Raw genomic sequence first — 16,565 nt, forward strand, 5'->3', positions numbered from 1 at the left:
TCACAGAGCTTTCAGGCCAGTGGAGTAAACATACACACTGTAATACAGGGATGGAAGATGGCCAGTGTAGGCGTGAAGGATGGATACCAGGGTGGGATTACGACCTAACCTGGGCCTGGCATTGGGAAATATAATTAGCAGCACAGCTGATAGCCCAGCCTGGAGGCGCAGCAAGGGTTTGCATGCAGCATCTGCTACAAAACATGAGTGGTCCAATATTAGGAGGGAGTCATGCTGAAGGGAGAGGGGAGTCCCATGTGCAGACACTACGTCTGCGCAGGGACTTAACAGAGCAAGATCTGGAGCTAGGCACTGAGCATGAGCCGGTTGTGCTGCTGCTCTGGACGTACGGTGCTACTTTGGTTAAATATGCAATTGCCATTTACTGTCAGCATCATATTTTCTGTGGCAAAAGCTGAAAAGCAGTCATTTTGCTGAAGCCAGCATCACTATGAATGGGAGTTGCAGGACTGATCCCATGATCTTGTTCTCTGTTCTCCGCAGCCAGTGTACCACTTCCCGACCCAGCTGGGGATGATGCATCAGCTGAAAGAGCAGCTGGAGGAGAGGACTCGCATCCTGCAAGCTGACATCAAGACGCAGCAAGAAGAGCTCCACGTCATCAAGGAGCAGCTCCAGCTGGTGCAGGACTCCAACCTGCAGGTACCTGAGGTTCCCAAACCCACAAACCGTTTACTTTTCCTTTGAGCACAGGGATCAGTAACAAAAATTGTCGGTGGCAAAAGCATTTAGAAATGAGCTCTGGCTAAATTGGTGGTTTGGTCTCGGACATGGGAGTAGTGTCTTCTGAGAGATGAGTGGCATCAGTATCTGCTGAAGTACTGAATCAGTAATTTTCATTATTTAGAAAAAAAACTCCCAAGCTGATCCGAAGTGCCCCCCTACACAAAAAGCTTGGCGGTTCGGTGGCTGGTTAGTGCTGCTGGATCCCCAGTGCCATTCCTGAAAAACGCAACAGGCGTAATGCAGCTGCAACCGTCGTGGCTCTGAATAAATATTTGGGTGCAAGCTAACATTTGGTTTTCTGTTATTCATGGTTCACTTTGCCCCTGGATTTAGAGGTGTTGCTGCTGCAGTGTTACATATGTTGATAGAGACAGCCTGGGAGCTGGAGACAGTATCTCCCAGGCAGTACAACCACTGTAGGAGCTGCAACAACTCATGTCTCTTTTATTTAAAGATGCTGATGCAGCAGCCGATCCCCGTCGTCTTTAACAACGTGCAGCACCCGAGCCCCCGGAGGCCGCCGGCGCCAGGGACGCCCGGGCAGACCACGGCCAAGAAGTCGCAACAGCAAGGCGTGACGGGGACGAAGCACTACTGCAGCACCCACCTGCCGGCCCCACGCCAGTTCCTCAGGGACCCCTGCGGCACGGCCGCCCAGGTCGCTGGCTGCTTCGCTGCCTTCATCATCCCCTTTTCTGGCTTTTAAATACTTGTCTGCCGTGTCCACCCTCCCCGTGGGCCCGCGCATCTCCTCTGTGCTGATTTTACTCCTCGAGAGTCAGCTGCGATGCGATTTTACAGTTGATGCCATTCAGCTGTAAAAATAAAAGCCAGGTAGCCTAAATGCATTAAATGCTGGGGACCTTTGGAACCGTCTTGGTGACCGGAGGAACGGAGTGGGGGATTTGGGCTGTCATTCACTTCTGTTTGCGATTGCAACCTGATGCTCGTTCATAGCCGGTGAGGGTTGTGACTTCGTAATCTGGGGAAGCAGGCATAATTTTAAAAGATTAATTTTCTTCTGCCCGAGAAGTCTTGGAGGGCAGCTTTGAAAAGTTTGTCATCGCTAGACCTAAATCCACTGTATAGATGGTCACATCTCCTTGGGAAAGAACTGAGGTGTCCAAAAGCAAAAAAGACCAAAACTACTGCTTTAAAGGACAGATGAGACGCTTTCCTTGGATCCTTTGGATCTGCACTCCTCCTCCCCTCTCAAGCTGATCCCTTCTCCCTCGAGCCCTGCGTGCCCTTACCCTTGTACTCTGATTTCTGAAGAGACCGTCTGCTCCTGCCGCAGGGGATCCCAGCGCCTGCTGTGCGGGGGCAATAAATGCAGATGGGTTGGTTGTCCTGAACAGAGCTGTGTTCAGGGAGAATATCCTACTATTGCTTCTCCTTTTCCTACCTGCATACTGGAAGCAGTTATTTTAGCCTTCTGTTAGGGAGCTTTAAAAGCTTACGTGGGTATCTATGTGTTCATTTCAGGTGCAGCAGCAGCAGCACCTAATGAGAGGTAACCAAGCCCAGCAAACGTGTCTGCCGGGGCAGACGAGCATTTCAGTGCCCCTCTACAACAACCCCATGGTGTTTTCGCAAGCGCATCCCATCACAGTGGCTGCACAGATGCCGACTGATGGCAGCGAAAGGCAACCGCAGTCTGACTACAGCCAGGACAGGAGCCTCAGGTACGAACGTCCGGATGGCGATGACAGAAAACAGCAATAGCTGGGTGGTGGGGAGGGCTGGCACGGCTAGGCTCGGGGGGTGGTGGTCTCTGGGTGCCACAGCAAGGATGTAGGGATGTTCCCTGCTGCAGAGATCTGGGTTAGTGGCGAGCCCAGGGTGCCTGCAAGCAGGGTGCTCTGCACACCATGCTGTGCCCTCAGGGGCCCGAAATGCTTTTCTCTCCATGTTTCCATAAATTGTCCGTGTAGCTCTGTAACCTTTGGACATCTGCTGCTCTCAGAGGGAGTGAACAGGAAAAACTAGTAGGGACAGCTTTGCCCAAACCTGTGTCTGCTTGCTCTGGAGCTCCAGAGTGTCTTTTCTCCAGCCAGAACAAGGTCGAATGGTGAAGCCATTTTTTTTTATAGAGTGCCGGAAACATTGTATGAAACATAGCATCATAGAATCATTAAGGTTAGAAAAGACCTCTCAGATTATTGAGTCCAACTGTCAAACCAACACCACCATGCCTGCTAAACCATGTCCCCAAGTGCCGCATCTACACATGCCACATCACCTCCAGGGACAGTGACCCCACCACCTCCCTGGGCAGCCTGTTCCAGTGCCTGACCACTCTTTCAGGAAAGAAATTGTTCCTAATATCCAATCTAAACCTCCCCCAATGCAACTTGAGGCCTTTTCCTCTTGTCCTATCGCTAGTTACTTGGGAGAAGAGACCAACTCCCACCTCACTACAACTTCCCTTCAGGTAGTTGTAGAGAGCAATAAGGTCTCCCCTCAGCCTCCTCTTCTCCAGACTTAACAGCCCCAGCTCCCTCAGTCACTCCTCATAAGACTTGTTCTCCAGACCCCTCACCAGCCTCGTTGCCCTTCTCTGGACATGCTCCAGCACCTCAATGTCCTTCTTGTAGTGAGGGGCCCAACACTGAACACAGTACTCCAGGTGCGGCCTCACCAGTGCCCAGCACACGGGCACGATCACCTCCCTACTCCTGCTGGCCACACCATTCCTGATCCAAGCCAGGATGCCGCTGGCCTTCTTGGCCACCTGGGCACACTGCTGGCTCATGTTCAGCGGCTGTCGACCAGCACCCCAGGTCCTTTTCCGCTGAGCAGCTCTCCAGCCACTTCTCCCCAAGCCATATACAACTGCCCCAAGCTATTCAACCACCTTGGGATCCAGGATCCAGCCATCTTGAAATACTGTGTAAGGAAGCAAGATAAACCCCACAGGTCTCACCATCTGTAAAACATTAAACATACTCCTTACATGAAAGATTTAGCAAGTTTCAGCTCACCTCTGCGAGTGCGTTAGACCAGGCGATCATAAGCATCCTATTTCATTAGCTGTGTTTCATTGCCTGGTTTGCAGGCTTTCAGGGAGGATTTTCAGGGATTTGTTTCTAGAGACTGACGGGAATTTGGACCTCCCTTCCCTGACCGTTGTCCATTTTTCTTCCACCGCAGAATGCTGTTGGATCAGTCTATCCAAGCCATGATGCCTGCCACCAACAGCAGCGGCCAGTCCACGCAGAGCAGTGCCGGCAGGCAGCAAGGAAAGTGAGTCTTTGCTGGTCTCTGGTTTCACACAGTGTTTTAGCAGGGCACTTTACAGCACTGAAAGTTATGTTGAAAAACATGTATGTGATCACGCAAACACAAACAGTCTCAGTCTTAAAAGAAACAAAAGCTCAGCTGGTTACGAGAAAAAGTAATGAGAATTTTTTTTAATTAGAAAGAAATTTATGATCACTAAAATGCTTTGGGAAAAAAAACCCCTAAGTCTTCTGGCTTTTGCAAAGTCTAAAATGCCTAATCAAGTCATGGAGGAGATATACATCCTTAAAAACGTTAATTTTCTGTAGTTCCAGTCTGTGCTTGATGGGGAGGCGAAATCTGAGACCTGCTTTCGCCAGGCGCTGCATGGTTTGAGAAACCCCGCTCCAGTCTGGTTCCTTCAGCACTCCGGTGGTGGGCCTGGGTTCTCATGCCTCATTTTCCTCCCCGTGGCAGATTCGTTGCTGAGCAGCAGATCTTGCCTACCCCAAGACACATGCAACCGGTTACCTGTAGCACCATCCGACCTCCAGCCTCGTCGCCCGTTTTCTCCCCGTCTCTGATGATCCCACACGCCAGCTTCACATCCCACCAGGCAAACACACCGGTTCATCTGCACCAGTGGCCCCAGCAACAGGTTCAGCAGCATCGTCTCTACCTTCAGGTAATGGAGCTGGAACAGGTTTCTGAGGATGCACAGGGATGGCTTTGGGGTTGGGTTAGCTTTTTTGAAGAAATGGGGCTTACCTGGCAAGTCAAAGCTGGTTGGTGGACTCGCGTGTCCTCCATTCCCATTGTATCTGCGCGCACCCAAGTGCTCAGCCTTTCCAGGCTGGCTCTGCACCCGTTCAAGGCCATATTTTTCAACAAACTCGGTTATCACTTAGTGTCCAGAAGAAACATCCAGTTTTTCAAACACAGCTTGTCATCCAGAGGAGCTCTGGTGGGAATCTTGTAGTAGACATGAAACATGAGAAGGGATAAGTTCTTTGGAAAACATGCCTCCTGCTGTTATGTCTCAGCATAGAAAGGTTTTTTATCAGCTGTCATCACTGCTGTCTTTTAATAAATGGGTGTTTCACGACACAGATCTGTGGAGAAGGTGATTTTGGTTTTTCAAAGCACAGCTTCACCAGTGCATGCCAAACCAATGACACTGCCAAGGAGAGGGGTTCTTGAAACTATTAATTGATTAGTAATATGGCCTCCAAGACTTTCCTGATTGGCAGCAGTAAGTTACATTCTTCCAGGCAAAGATGGTAGAAAAAAAAGCAGGAGGAGTAGGTACAGCTGAAAGCAGGCACGCAGCAGGACTGCATTTAGAGTAAGAAATGAATCATGGTTGTCAACAAATGTGGGCATGTGAGGGCATGAGCTGTCCCCAATTTGGGTACACATGCTCACGGGCTGCACTGAGGTCCTGAGGACTAGCAGTATCAGCAGCAGAGTGATGCTGGGGGAGATAAATAGCTGCAGGGCAACAGAAAACCAGGCTTTGGTGCCTAATTAAAGGCATAACAGGGGGTGAACCCGCCACGGGGTGGTACCCCAAAGCCATGGACAAACAGGCTGGGTGGAGAATGGATTGAGAGCAGACCTGAGGAGAAGGCCTTGGGAGTGTTGATTGAGGAGAAACTCAACACGATCCGGCAATGTGTGCTGGCAGCCCAGCAGGCCAACTGTACCCTGGGCTGCATCCCCAGCAGCGTGGCCAGCAGGGTGCGGGAGGGGATTCTGCCCCTCTTCTCCACTCTGGTGAGACCCCACCTGGAGTCCTGCTTCCAGCTCTGGAGCCCTCAGCACAGGAGAGACATGGACCTATTGGAGCGGATCCAGAGGAGGCCACAAAAATGATCCGAGGGCTGGAACCCCTCTGCTGTGAGGAGAGGCTGAGAGAGTTGGGGCTGTTCAGCCTGGAGAAGAGAAGGCTCTGGGGAGACCTTATTGTGGTCTTCCAGTGCCTAAAGGGACTTATAAGAAAGATGAGGACAGACTTTTTAGCAGAGCCTCTAGCGATTGGACAAGAGGTAATGGCTTTAAAGAGGGGAGATTTAGACTGGATAGAAGAAAGCAGTTCTTTACTCTGAGGGTGGTGAGGCAGTGTCAGAGGTTGCCCAAGAAGCTGTGGCTGCCCCCTCCCTGGCAGTGTTCAAGGCCAGGTTGGCCGGGGCTTTGAGCAACCTGGTCTGGTGGAAGATGTCCCTGCCCCTGGCAGGGGGGTTGGAACCAGATGATCTTTGAGGTCCCTTCCAACCCAGACCATTCCATGATTCTATGATTCTGTGATCAGGTCACTCTACAACCTCTTCATTGGTTGCCTGAAGATCCTTCCCATGCAAGATGGAAGCTGCACATCCTGCAAATTTTACCTTGGCGTCCAATAGCTTTTGAAGGTCTCCATTCCTTCTGGGCTTCCCATGGGGCTGAGGATGGATGTGTCCTGCTTCCCCTCCACACTCTCTAGGCATTGTTAGTTGTGCTGATAACACCACCATCCTAAGCTGCTTGTCCAGCACTTGTACCCTCGATGGGTAGAGGTTACCTTCAGAACTTGGTACTTGCATTCCTGGGTATGAGCCTCAGCATCAGCCCAGCAGCAAGAGAGGGAGTGGATGGGCAATGGGGCAGGTCTGACTGGTCGGATTTGTGTCTCCCGACAGATGCAAGGTGCCGAGCCGGTGGCCGGGGCTCCAACGCAGCGCGTTTTCCAGCCCCAGCATGCCCCGCAGCAGAACCCCCTGAGCTGCTTCCTCCAGCCGCAGCAGCAGAGCCGCCGCGCTCAGGGCCAGGCCTGCAATCTGCCGGACCTGCCCGAGATGCAGCTGCCCTGAGTGCCGGGGCCGGGAGGCACAGGCCACCATGGCTCCACCGCTCCCCACGGAGGGGAGGACGACGCCGTCGGAGCACGGGATGGGTGAGGTCGGGCCCCGCAGGCAAGGTGGTGGCTGGAGGGACGGTCCCCAATGGGGACGGACGGCTCCGGGGGCACCTCGTCGATTGGGATCTCCACGCAGCCGGTCCGCGATGCTGCTCCAGCAGCTGTACCTGCTCTTGCCCGGCACCACAGTACAACTGGAAGGCGATGGCTTTCTGGCTGCAGGGAGGTTGTTTACCGGGTCGCCAGGCAGATTGCTTTGCAGCGGAGAAAACCCTTTTCCGTTCAGGCCTTCAATGCTGAAAGTCACTGTGAATCGAAGCCCTGCGCTTGGAGCACGTGCGCAGACTATGCCGGTCCGCAGGACGCCGTTGGATTACCACGTACATCGCTCGTTTCACTGTAGTTGGTCCACTCTGGATTTTTTTTCCTTTTTTCTATACCTCAGTCCCTCAATTTTTTGTTTTCCAGGAGATTGGATAATGCTGCTAGTTTACAGAACACCACTTTTGCCTGAATTTCTTACTGTTGTTCTACCAGCTCACGTCACGGCTAGTAAGATATTTGTCGTGTTTTATTTTGGTTAAGTGCAGATACATTTATACGGTTTTTACTCCCTGTAGCCAAGTATTTTTCAGGTTACAGACACAGAATCCTTACTTGTTCTTTTTTTTTGGCTGTTTTTGTTTCAAGTGATGTAGTTGTGTATGTTTCTATAGATGAAGACAAGCAAACAAGCATAGAACAGTGTACGACAGCAAACTTTGTGGTTTTGCTAGGTGGTGTTCCAATGTGGCGAACCTGAAACGTACGCTCACAATGACACAAGCGGTGTTACAAGCCCGTAGGGTCAGCAATAAATTGTATTTTTGTAAATTGTCACTTTTTAACTATATGTTTATATTTATGAATTGAAAAAACAGTTTATTCCTCAGTGGGTGTATAGTTAAATGTCCCTACTGTTCGTGTCTTTCCAAAGGAAAAATGAAAATGTACATTTTTGAGGAGTTAGTAGCTGATTGCTAACCTTGGGCACTGTCAGAGCCCTAACACAGGAGATGGGTGAGGCCGTCACTGTAAGTTTTTCTAGAAAATAGTGAGTTAGGACCGGGTCCACCTGGCAGTAAAGCTCCGTCTGACAGTCAGAGCAAGGTTTAGGGACGGGTTAGTCCATAACCTTGGCTGAGCCCAAGCAAAGCGCACTCTTTTATTTGCCTTTTTCTTTTTTTTGGCATATGTTTGATTTTTTCCTTGTGCAAGCCATGTGTGTGGCTCTTCGCAGCGGCTGGACACTGGTGCTTACTGATAGAGCAGCCTTTGGTGCGAGCAGCCCCCGTCTTTCAAGAAAAGGGGGGGGAAGTGGAAAGTTAGCATGCAAAAAAAATAGGTATAGCTAATAGTACATAGATCTATAGTGAGAGGTAGCTAATGCAGGAGCTGTGCATGTAGCTGGCTGGCTAGCTCGTGTTCCCTGACCAGCCACACACATGTTCTGCGCGGCAGCACGGGGAGGGTTTCGTTATCTTTGGGGCCAGGCGCGCGCGCGTGGGCTGGGCAGTGCGAGGATGGAGAATCCTGATGGGTTGAGCCTGAGCGGAGCGGGCTGGGGCAGCCCGCATTTCCCCGAGAGCTCAGGAACGAAACAGGAGCGCGACGGCTCTGCCCCAGACGTGGTTTTGGCTGCGTGGCCGGGCGCAGAGTGACTCACCGCTCGCCCGATGCACAAGGGGCTTTTCCCCACCCGCCGGGTTTTTCCTGGGGAGGGGGACGGGGCTTTGGTGTGCTGTTGCCCGTGGTGGTGGTGGGAGGACAGGCTGCCGGAGCAGGGTCCACCTGCAGCAGCCGGGAGCTTTTGTGGGGCTGGTGCAAGGCACGGAGCTGCTTTGGGGTTTTGGCCACGTGAACGAAAGCTGTGCAAGCCCCCGACTTTCCACGCAGCCCACCCCTTGGCAAAAGCATCGGCATGGGTTGGCTTTGGCTGGGGCACTTGGGCATGCACCTCCCAGGGATGCCAGCGGTGACGGGTCGAGGGCTGCAGAGCAGGCAGAGGGAAGGTGCAGCCTCCCCGGCCACGAGCAGAGTTTTGCGGAGCGCAGTGGGCCATAGGACGGAGCTGAGGATGTGCCCGGCAGCCCTCAGCCCTGAGGGTACAGCATCAGGGCTGGTGCCTTGCCAGTGGAGTCCCTGGCTGGGACACAGCCCGTGGCACTGGGGTGGCTGAGCAACCATTCTTGGGCACAGCCTGAACTGGCCCCCCCCATTTCAAACCCCTACAAGGCACCGTAGCTACAGCAGAGCCATGGGCCAGGGCCACCCAGCTGCTGGCAGTGGGACGTGGAGCACTGTGAGCTGAAACAGCAACAGCCTCAACCCTCAGCTCTCGGAGCCGAAGTCCCTGGGAGGGTGCGGGGATCTTTCCTGCCCCAGGCAGTTTCTGCTGCAGTGTCAAATGAGGTCTGCAGCAAGGGCCAGCACAGAGCCTTTGAGGTAGGAAATAATTTTTTTATCTGTTTGTTTTTTAGCACTATTACTTTTAGGGGCTCCCCCTCCCCATCCCCAGACAGTAGGGCTGCTCATGAGGTTGGGGCAGGAGGGGTTGCTGTATTTTGGGAGTTGTTTGGGGGTATTCTTTTTTCCCCGTAACTTTGGCACATAATGTTAGCAGGGAGGCACACACATACTTATGTCAGGGCTCTGCTATTGTACACGATTTGTGGCCCAGTGTGGCTGGCAGGAGGGAAAGGCTGTGTATTTCCCTGTCTTGCCCATTAGACCTGCATCATCCCAACACACCACCATGGTTGTCCTGCAGTGTCTCATCATCGTACGTGAGCCCAGACATGGCAGGAGTCACGCAAATGTCTCTTGGAGGTGGGGGTGGTTGGGGTCAGGGACCCGGGGGGGGATGTGGTGGGTTTTTTTTTTTTTTTTTAACAGGGCTTGGTGGGAGGTAGCCAAGGCAGAGCAGTTTTCTGTCATTGCTGTGGCTTTGAAAGCAAGTCCGACAAAAGGGGGTTGGAAGGGGCTTGGAGGGTGGTGGGTGGCTGGACAGGGCTGTGTCCATGGCACAGCCCCTCTGATGGGAGCGCTGGGCTGCGCAGACAGGGAGGGCTGGGGGTGTGTATGAGAATTGGGGGGGGGGGGGGAAATGTGTGTGTGGGGGTGTGTGGGGGTGTGTGGCATCGCTGCGCCTGCTCACAGCGAGGAGCACCGGAGGTTTGCAAGGATGTTTACATGTTAGATTGGCCTTGCTAAGACAAGAGACCTAAAACGCACTTTATCCTGTATCTACAGTGCCCAGCCCGGCCGCTGCTGCCGGGCCGCGGGTGGCTGCGGGGTCCCAGCCCTCACGGGCAGAGCCCTCTTTCCCAGGCATGCTCCAAAGGACAAAATCCCACAGCCCCTTTTTGGGCACGCTTGGTCTGTCTGCCCCCGGGCTGGGTGAAGGCTGAGCCAGGGCCATGGGATTTTTGCCTTATATTACCATTCGCTCTCAAAAAAAAAAAAAAAAAAAGACTAAATAAATCTCTTTATTCAGGTTGATTTGTATTCATTTACCTCGGTGTCAGCTATGATGTGTGTTTTCGGGCTCCATTTGGGATTGAGGGTTGCTGGCGAGTTTGGTTCACCCTCCCCTTGGGTGCTGACAAGAAGATGCAAGCGTGGCTTGGTGGTGACAAGCAGAGGCTAGGAACGTGGCTGATGCCACCTGCGTCAGGGCCAGGCTCCAGTGTCAGTGTCGACCTATTGGTCATTAATGTTCCGAGGCTTTCTAGTACACAAGCACCTACATACTGTACCTGTCTGTCTCTCTCTCTCTCTAGATATACAGATATATGTATTTTTAATATACATATATATGTATGTACTTGTATATCTATATCTAAAACTGTATATATAGGCCACACAATTCCAGACCTCTGAAAACACAGGCAGCTTTAATTAATAAAGTCTTGCACTTTTAGCGTATTTGTACATATAAGCTAAAGCCTGGTAGGTATAATCAGGCTGGTTTGACAAACAGTGAAAAGTTACTGTATATATTGTATATACTCTATGTAAAAGAAAAAAGAAAATAAGAAAAAATCTTAGAATTGAGTATAAATCTTGGTTTATTTTATATGCTGTTGAATATAGATACATTTATAAATGTTACTATTCTTAAAAAGTATTTTGTAATGGGAAAAAGGAAGTGTCTTATGAAGATGAACAGTGAAGATTTTATTCTTGTCTTGACTCTATGTCTCTGCACAGCTCCATTGAATGGGAGCCCACGCATTTTGACAAGCTTTAAACAGATTGTACATAGTATTTAAAAAAAAAAAAAAGAGAAATAAAATAATACTTGTGAGACCTCTTACACAGTATGTGCTGTTGTTACTCCCTGGGTGGGATGGCGGCTCAGAAGCTGCTCCTTGCTCTGCAGGAGGCACGAGAGCGACAGCCATCGTGTATTCATGTGTAGGAACCACTGCAGGGAGAGGGCTCGAGAGGGAGACTGGGATTTCCGTGACTGGTGTCGGAAGCAATAGGGGCAACACATCAATTAGAAAGAACAAGGCATCAGAGGCAGTGTAGACATGTCTGCACACTGTAGATGTTTTAGTTCGGATGCAAAAAAAAGCCCCCACAAGTTAACAGTACTCATCCTGGGCTAACTCACTCGCCGTCTAGGCCCTGAAGAAAGCTCAGGCTGGGCGCAAGGCTAAACGAGTCCCAGGCTTCAAAGTCTGGGTCTCCTCTTTATTTTTACTCCACTACTGGGCAGGCTGGTGTCCTCACACGGTTTTTGGCTTGGTCCTTGCTTCGGGAAGCACTGACTAAATGTAGCTTTAACATGACTAATGATCTCAAAGGAACTTCTGAAACAGTGCATCATGAGAAATAATAGTGCCTCAAACACTGATTTTTTTTTTCCTGAAGTGAAACAAATTTTTATTTAACACCACATTTGTCTTACAGTACTTCTGCATACAATACATTGTATAAAAAAGCCAACCCGCCAACACAAACATGTATTGCCTTCTTGGTAAAGTGACAAAGCTGTAGCAAGTAAGACGAAATAGTCTATTTTTCTGGAAACCAATTGGAGTATTTCTTTTTGTTTTAGCTCAGATAACAACTGCAATTGCAATCAAGAGCCTTGTATGGTACAACTGGGTGAGAAACTTCTAATAAAATCAACACAGAACTAATTCTTAGTCACTATGGTAGCAAACTCTTCTAAAAATACATTATTAGAGTAATGAACAAATGGCTGGTTTAAGGAACGGCCGGAAGCACAGAGCGCTTTTTCTGCATCACGCGGCAGCGACCATTTCCATGTCCCGGGAAACGCTACCGGTCGAATTACAAGCCGTTCCCCCTCACGGTGGAAAGGGCTGGTATTTTTACGACCGTTAGTTGAGCTATTCCCCCGCCTCGTGTGCTCCAGCGCTGAGCGAGGCGCGCGAGGAGGGCACGCAGCCAGCTCCTCGCCGAGGTCGGGGCTGCAGCTCTGGCCCGGAGCGCGGGCAGCAGCGCCGGCTCCCCGAGCAGCACGCGATGCATCGCCCGGCCGAGGAAACGTCGCCACGCTGCCCGCTGTCCCCTTGGGCTAAGGGTTACGGCTGACAAAAGGCATCGCATGTGCATAGCAACAACGATACTGGGGCAGGAGGCAGGACTGCGAGGTGTGCGCTAACGGCCACGGAGAATGTTTCAGGATAAACAGCCATGGCACAGCTGCCAAGTCACACTGGTGACCCTGCAGCAGGTAGTGCAATGTTAAAACTGTATAAACAGCATCACTGTTTAGCAATCTATACCCTACCTACAATGGTCTATTTTGTACCGAATGGTGCACATTCATTTATTTCCTATAAATAAAAGGACTGATAAGTTTGTGAAAAACTGTTACAGAAAAATAATAACATATAGATATGTGAAATGACACATCAGTATTCATTTAACCCCGCTGCTTCCTGTTCGTGAATGAACTGTTCAAAGTTCAAAAACACTTCTACAAACTTCCAAGTTACAATTTGAACGGAAAGTCCCCCCTTCGGAAGCGGCTGAGTAATACTGGGTGAGACACTGCAACCGCCAGACTCCTTGCTCGCACTTCTGCTTAATTCCCAGCTACATGGGGCAGAAGCGTGCACACCCGCAGCATCCTAATGCAACGTGTTGTGACTCTGGGCTCATCTTTGCATCACCGAGAATCTCAGACGGCCAGAAAGCTGTTATCGGACGGGGATCTCTGCCCCTGACTTCACAGGGCTCTGGTCAAGGCATCGCCCCTTGCGACTGAGGAAGGAGCTGCTTCTGCTCCAGCTGCCCCAGGCCCAGCCAAGCCTGCGTATAGCTGTCAGCCAGCCCACCTCCACGACAGGAAAGGGATGGAAAGGAGCTGGACACTAACTCCAGAGTCACTCTGTCACAAGCAAAGCACAAGTGCCCCTCAGTGTTACGGCACGCTGTGGAAGCAGCCCAGCAAACGCACCTCCTGGCTATGCTCCTTGGAGATACCTGGCATTGGCTACACCTCGGTGTCCCCAGAGGACCAGCCCGCGACCCACAGGCTCCAGAAGGAAGAACCTGCCAGCTGCGCAGCTGCCTGAGCGCTGCCAGCCTGCTGGAAGCGACCTTGCTCCGTCCTGCCAAGGCTGGACGCCTGGCCGCTCTGACTGGTCCTGCTGGATCAGCCTGCAGGAGTATGACAGGAATGACTTCAAGACATTACCCTTTTGGGGGAAAAACATAAACAAATTGAACAGAAAACCCATGCAGTTAATAAAAGTTAATAAAAGTTAGCATTCCCCTACTTTTCACCTTATATCTATTTATACATATACATATGCTGGTAATCTGTCTTTATACACAGATGTGAGAGCTGACAAGAGCTGCTACGTGACTGGTAATGGCTCTGCAGCCTGTTGGATTGACACTGATAGAAAATTCTACGTTACAAAGGTGCTCAGTTTTGCATAACCAAACCCAGTAGAGTCACAAGGCTACTGTATTTTTCAGGTTCCTTCAGTACAGTCTTCTGAACTTAGATCTTAACATCTTGGCTCTCAACCAAAAACTGTCACTGAGGTTTAAGACTTTCATATCTCTGTGCTACCTTGCTTAGCAAATAGTTCACAGCTTTGACTACTTCTTGAAATTAACAACATCCATCATAACCCTACAAAAGCTTTTTGGCTGGGCAGCAGTATCTGTTTTCATGGGGCTCCATTAATTTCGGCATGGCTATTTGCAGAAGAATTACTCACTGAGCAAACCTTATCTAAGTACGTCCTCGACTAGAACAATATCATCTGCTTTGTATTTCTAAAACAACATGAGGAAAACAATGAGTAAATACATTTTAAAAGTAACACAGTGTCACCCTACTTTGCCTCAGAAACATATCCATATGAATGGATAAATTAGTTTTTATATTTTACACATAAAAATACAAATCAGTATTATATTGTGTCAAGTGTAACAACTTTGTGAAGGCTTCTGAAAAAAGCTTCCTCATTTCTCACATATATGATATAGTTTTTGGAGTTACTGTTCATTCAATAAAACTTTATTTTACATTAATACCTGAGAGTACGGGGGAGAGTAGAAGAAATATTTCATAAATTTGTTGGCCCTGATCAAAACTGTATTCTTTAGAAGCAGCATGGGAACCTCAATACCAATTGCAATGGCAGCATTTCGCCAAGTGCTTGTAACAAGCCAGAATTTCATTTTATTCTTCATTCATATTCGTATTGCAAGAAAAGCTGCAGTGATTGACACCATTCCCATTCTGCTTCTTTACAAAATACATGCACAGTATAAAAATAATGCCGCTCTGCACAGAAATGTTGTCATACACGCTTTAGAAACAGCCATTTTTAACTAGTGTAGCAGAGAGTGCCAGTTTCCTTTTTTTGTTGTTAAAATACAAGTTCTTCCCCTCCTTCTCTAAACCCATTCTAGCACCAGCTACCAAAGCTTCAAGGTCAACACTTTATCAGCATTAATGCTGGCACAGCTTGTCTCCACATGATCTTTACTATATAATTTTTTATATATTACAAATTTCAAGTCAGATTCCAGAGGATTTTCTTGTTGTGATGAGTCCCAGCAGACAGAAGATATTACAGCATCAATAATTCAGAGCGCTACAGAAAGGAAAGAATCATTACGAGGTGGAGGTGTGAACTCAGAGTAGGCAAAGGAGCAACTGCAATCTGTCCCTAGCAGTTCAACAGTCAGCATTCAGCTAACTATGAAGCAGCTAAGGACAGGTTGTGCTTCAGGTTTTCAAACACAAGCAAAACTATACATTTCATCAACATGCTCCTAAGAAGCCAACAATGGCTCCTCTTGCAAGACGAATGACAACCACCACAGGGTCAGACAGATTTAGCCACTGCTCTCCATTGATTTCAACAATCTGCACTAGCTTTTGCATCTGTGAGCAGCCTGGATGACCAAAAAAGCTTCCATCCTTCTCACCTGTATTGTAGGAGGATTGGTGTGAAAACAGGAAAGAGAATTCCTATGTAGGCTGAGCTAGAAAAGCAGGAAGCCAAGTTGTTTGTTGCAAAAGCTGAGACGTGGGCTGCGAGAATGCAGTCTGCAAACTGCCGACGAGAAGCTGGAATCTGCAAGAGTCCAAGACCATCGGTAACACCAAAGCGGGGGAACTGAGAGCAGGGCGACTCTTCTCTAACCTCATGCTAATCTTGTGTCTACCACACCTTCTATTCTTAGTGTTCGCCCTGCTTTGATCCCAGCCCACATGTAAGTTTGGAAATAACTAATTAAACTAACCTGGAAGACAACCTCTAAGCTGACCACACTCCTTTTAAGTGAAAATGGCTGGAAGTTATTCCTTTTCTCACAGTAGTACCAATGAACCTGGAGAGCTGTCACTGTAACAGCTGTCATTCAGATAGGTTTGCAGTAGGTCACATCCAGCATTTCCAAGCAACGTTGCATATTTTAATAACATGGTAAAGACAGTCTATTATTCAGTCCTTTTTTTGGAGTGAAACTTATGAACAATGCAAGAAAGTGATTGTGCTTCAAACTATTTTTATTTACATTACATACCAGTAATCTGATATTTAAAGCTAACTCTTCAAACTCCATTCCCTATGTAAACACCAGACTCAATTTCCATAGTAACAACCTTCATTTGTAAGCGCTTTATGTGGTTAATTCAGAGTCAAAGGTAAAGAAAATTAAATTCTGGTTCTTGCTTTAAGTTGTAAATTTTTAGCACTCTCTATTTTAATTTTTATGTCATGAGGTTTCTCAAAAAACCTCACAAAGGCTGGCTCATTTAATAAGGATGCCAGGATCTGTTCAAAGGCAAAAGACCATTCATGGTTCCCTCTGAAACTCTGTGCTCTACTGCCTTCAGTCTGCTCGGAGCTGCTTTCCTCCTGCCCTTTTCTGGGGGTTTCAGCAGGCACCTCTGTAACGGCAACTGGACTTTGGACTGGTGATGTGGGACTCTGGAGTCTTCTCCCAACTTCTTCCATTTTCAGCAGGAGGCTGGTAACCACTGCTATAGCCCGATACAACAGTTCCTCCTCAGGATCCCCATGGAACAGATTGTACAGAGTTTTTGAGAACTGGATGAACTGGGACTACAGAGAGATGTAAAGGAGACTATTCAGAGAACAGCAACACAACTGTTCTGCTTCACTACACGCTGTGATCTCAA

The 16,565-nt window shown here is 49.2% G+C and overlaps 2 protein-coding genes across 4 annotated transcripts in view; one reads left to right on the forward strand and one right to left on the reverse strand.

Moving 5' to 3' along the window:
• The window catches only part of PASD1 (PAS domain containing repressor 1), a 57,349-nt gene extending 47,625 nt beyond the window's left edge, over positions 1–9,724 (forward strand). For both annotated transcript variants that reach the window (XM_075435507.1, XM_075435508.1), the window contains 6 exons: positions 505–663; positions 1,202–1,405; positions 2,233–2,432; positions 3,901–3,993; positions 4,447–4,654; positions 6,651–9,724. In XM_075435507.1, the coding sequence (XP_075291622.1) occupies positions 505–663; positions 1,202–1,405; positions 2,233–2,432; positions 3,901–3,993; positions 4,447–4,654; positions 6,651–6,821 (1,035 nt within the window). In that variant the 3' untranslated portion in view covers positions 6,822–9,724. The remainder of the gene's footprint in view (positions 1–504; positions 664–1,201; positions 1,406–2,232; positions 2,433–3,900; positions 3,994–4,446; positions 4,655–6,650) is intronic.
• Positions 9,725–14,395: 4,671 nt separating this feature from the next.
• The window catches only part of TBC1D8B (TBC1 domain family member 8B), a 41,341-nt gene continuing 39,171 nt past the window's right edge, over positions 14,396–16,565 (reverse strand). For both annotated transcript variants that reach the window (XM_075435337.1, XM_075435338.1), the window contains exon 21: positions 14,396–16,488. In XM_075435337.1, coding sequence (XP_075291452.1) covers positions 16,078–16,488 — 411 coding nt within the window. In that variant the 3' untranslated portion in view covers positions 14,396–16,077. The remainder of the gene's footprint in view (positions 16,489–16,565) is intronic.

The sequence above is a fragment of the Opisthocomus hoazin genome, chromosome 14 (assembly GCF_030867145.1).
Source record: "Opisthocomus hoazin isolate bOpiHoa1 chromosome 14, bOpiHoa1.hap1, whole genome shotgun sequence".
Taxonomy (NCBI): domain Eukaryota; kingdom Metazoa; phylum Chordata; class Aves; order Opisthocomiformes; family Opisthocomidae; genus Opisthocomus; species Opisthocomus hoazin.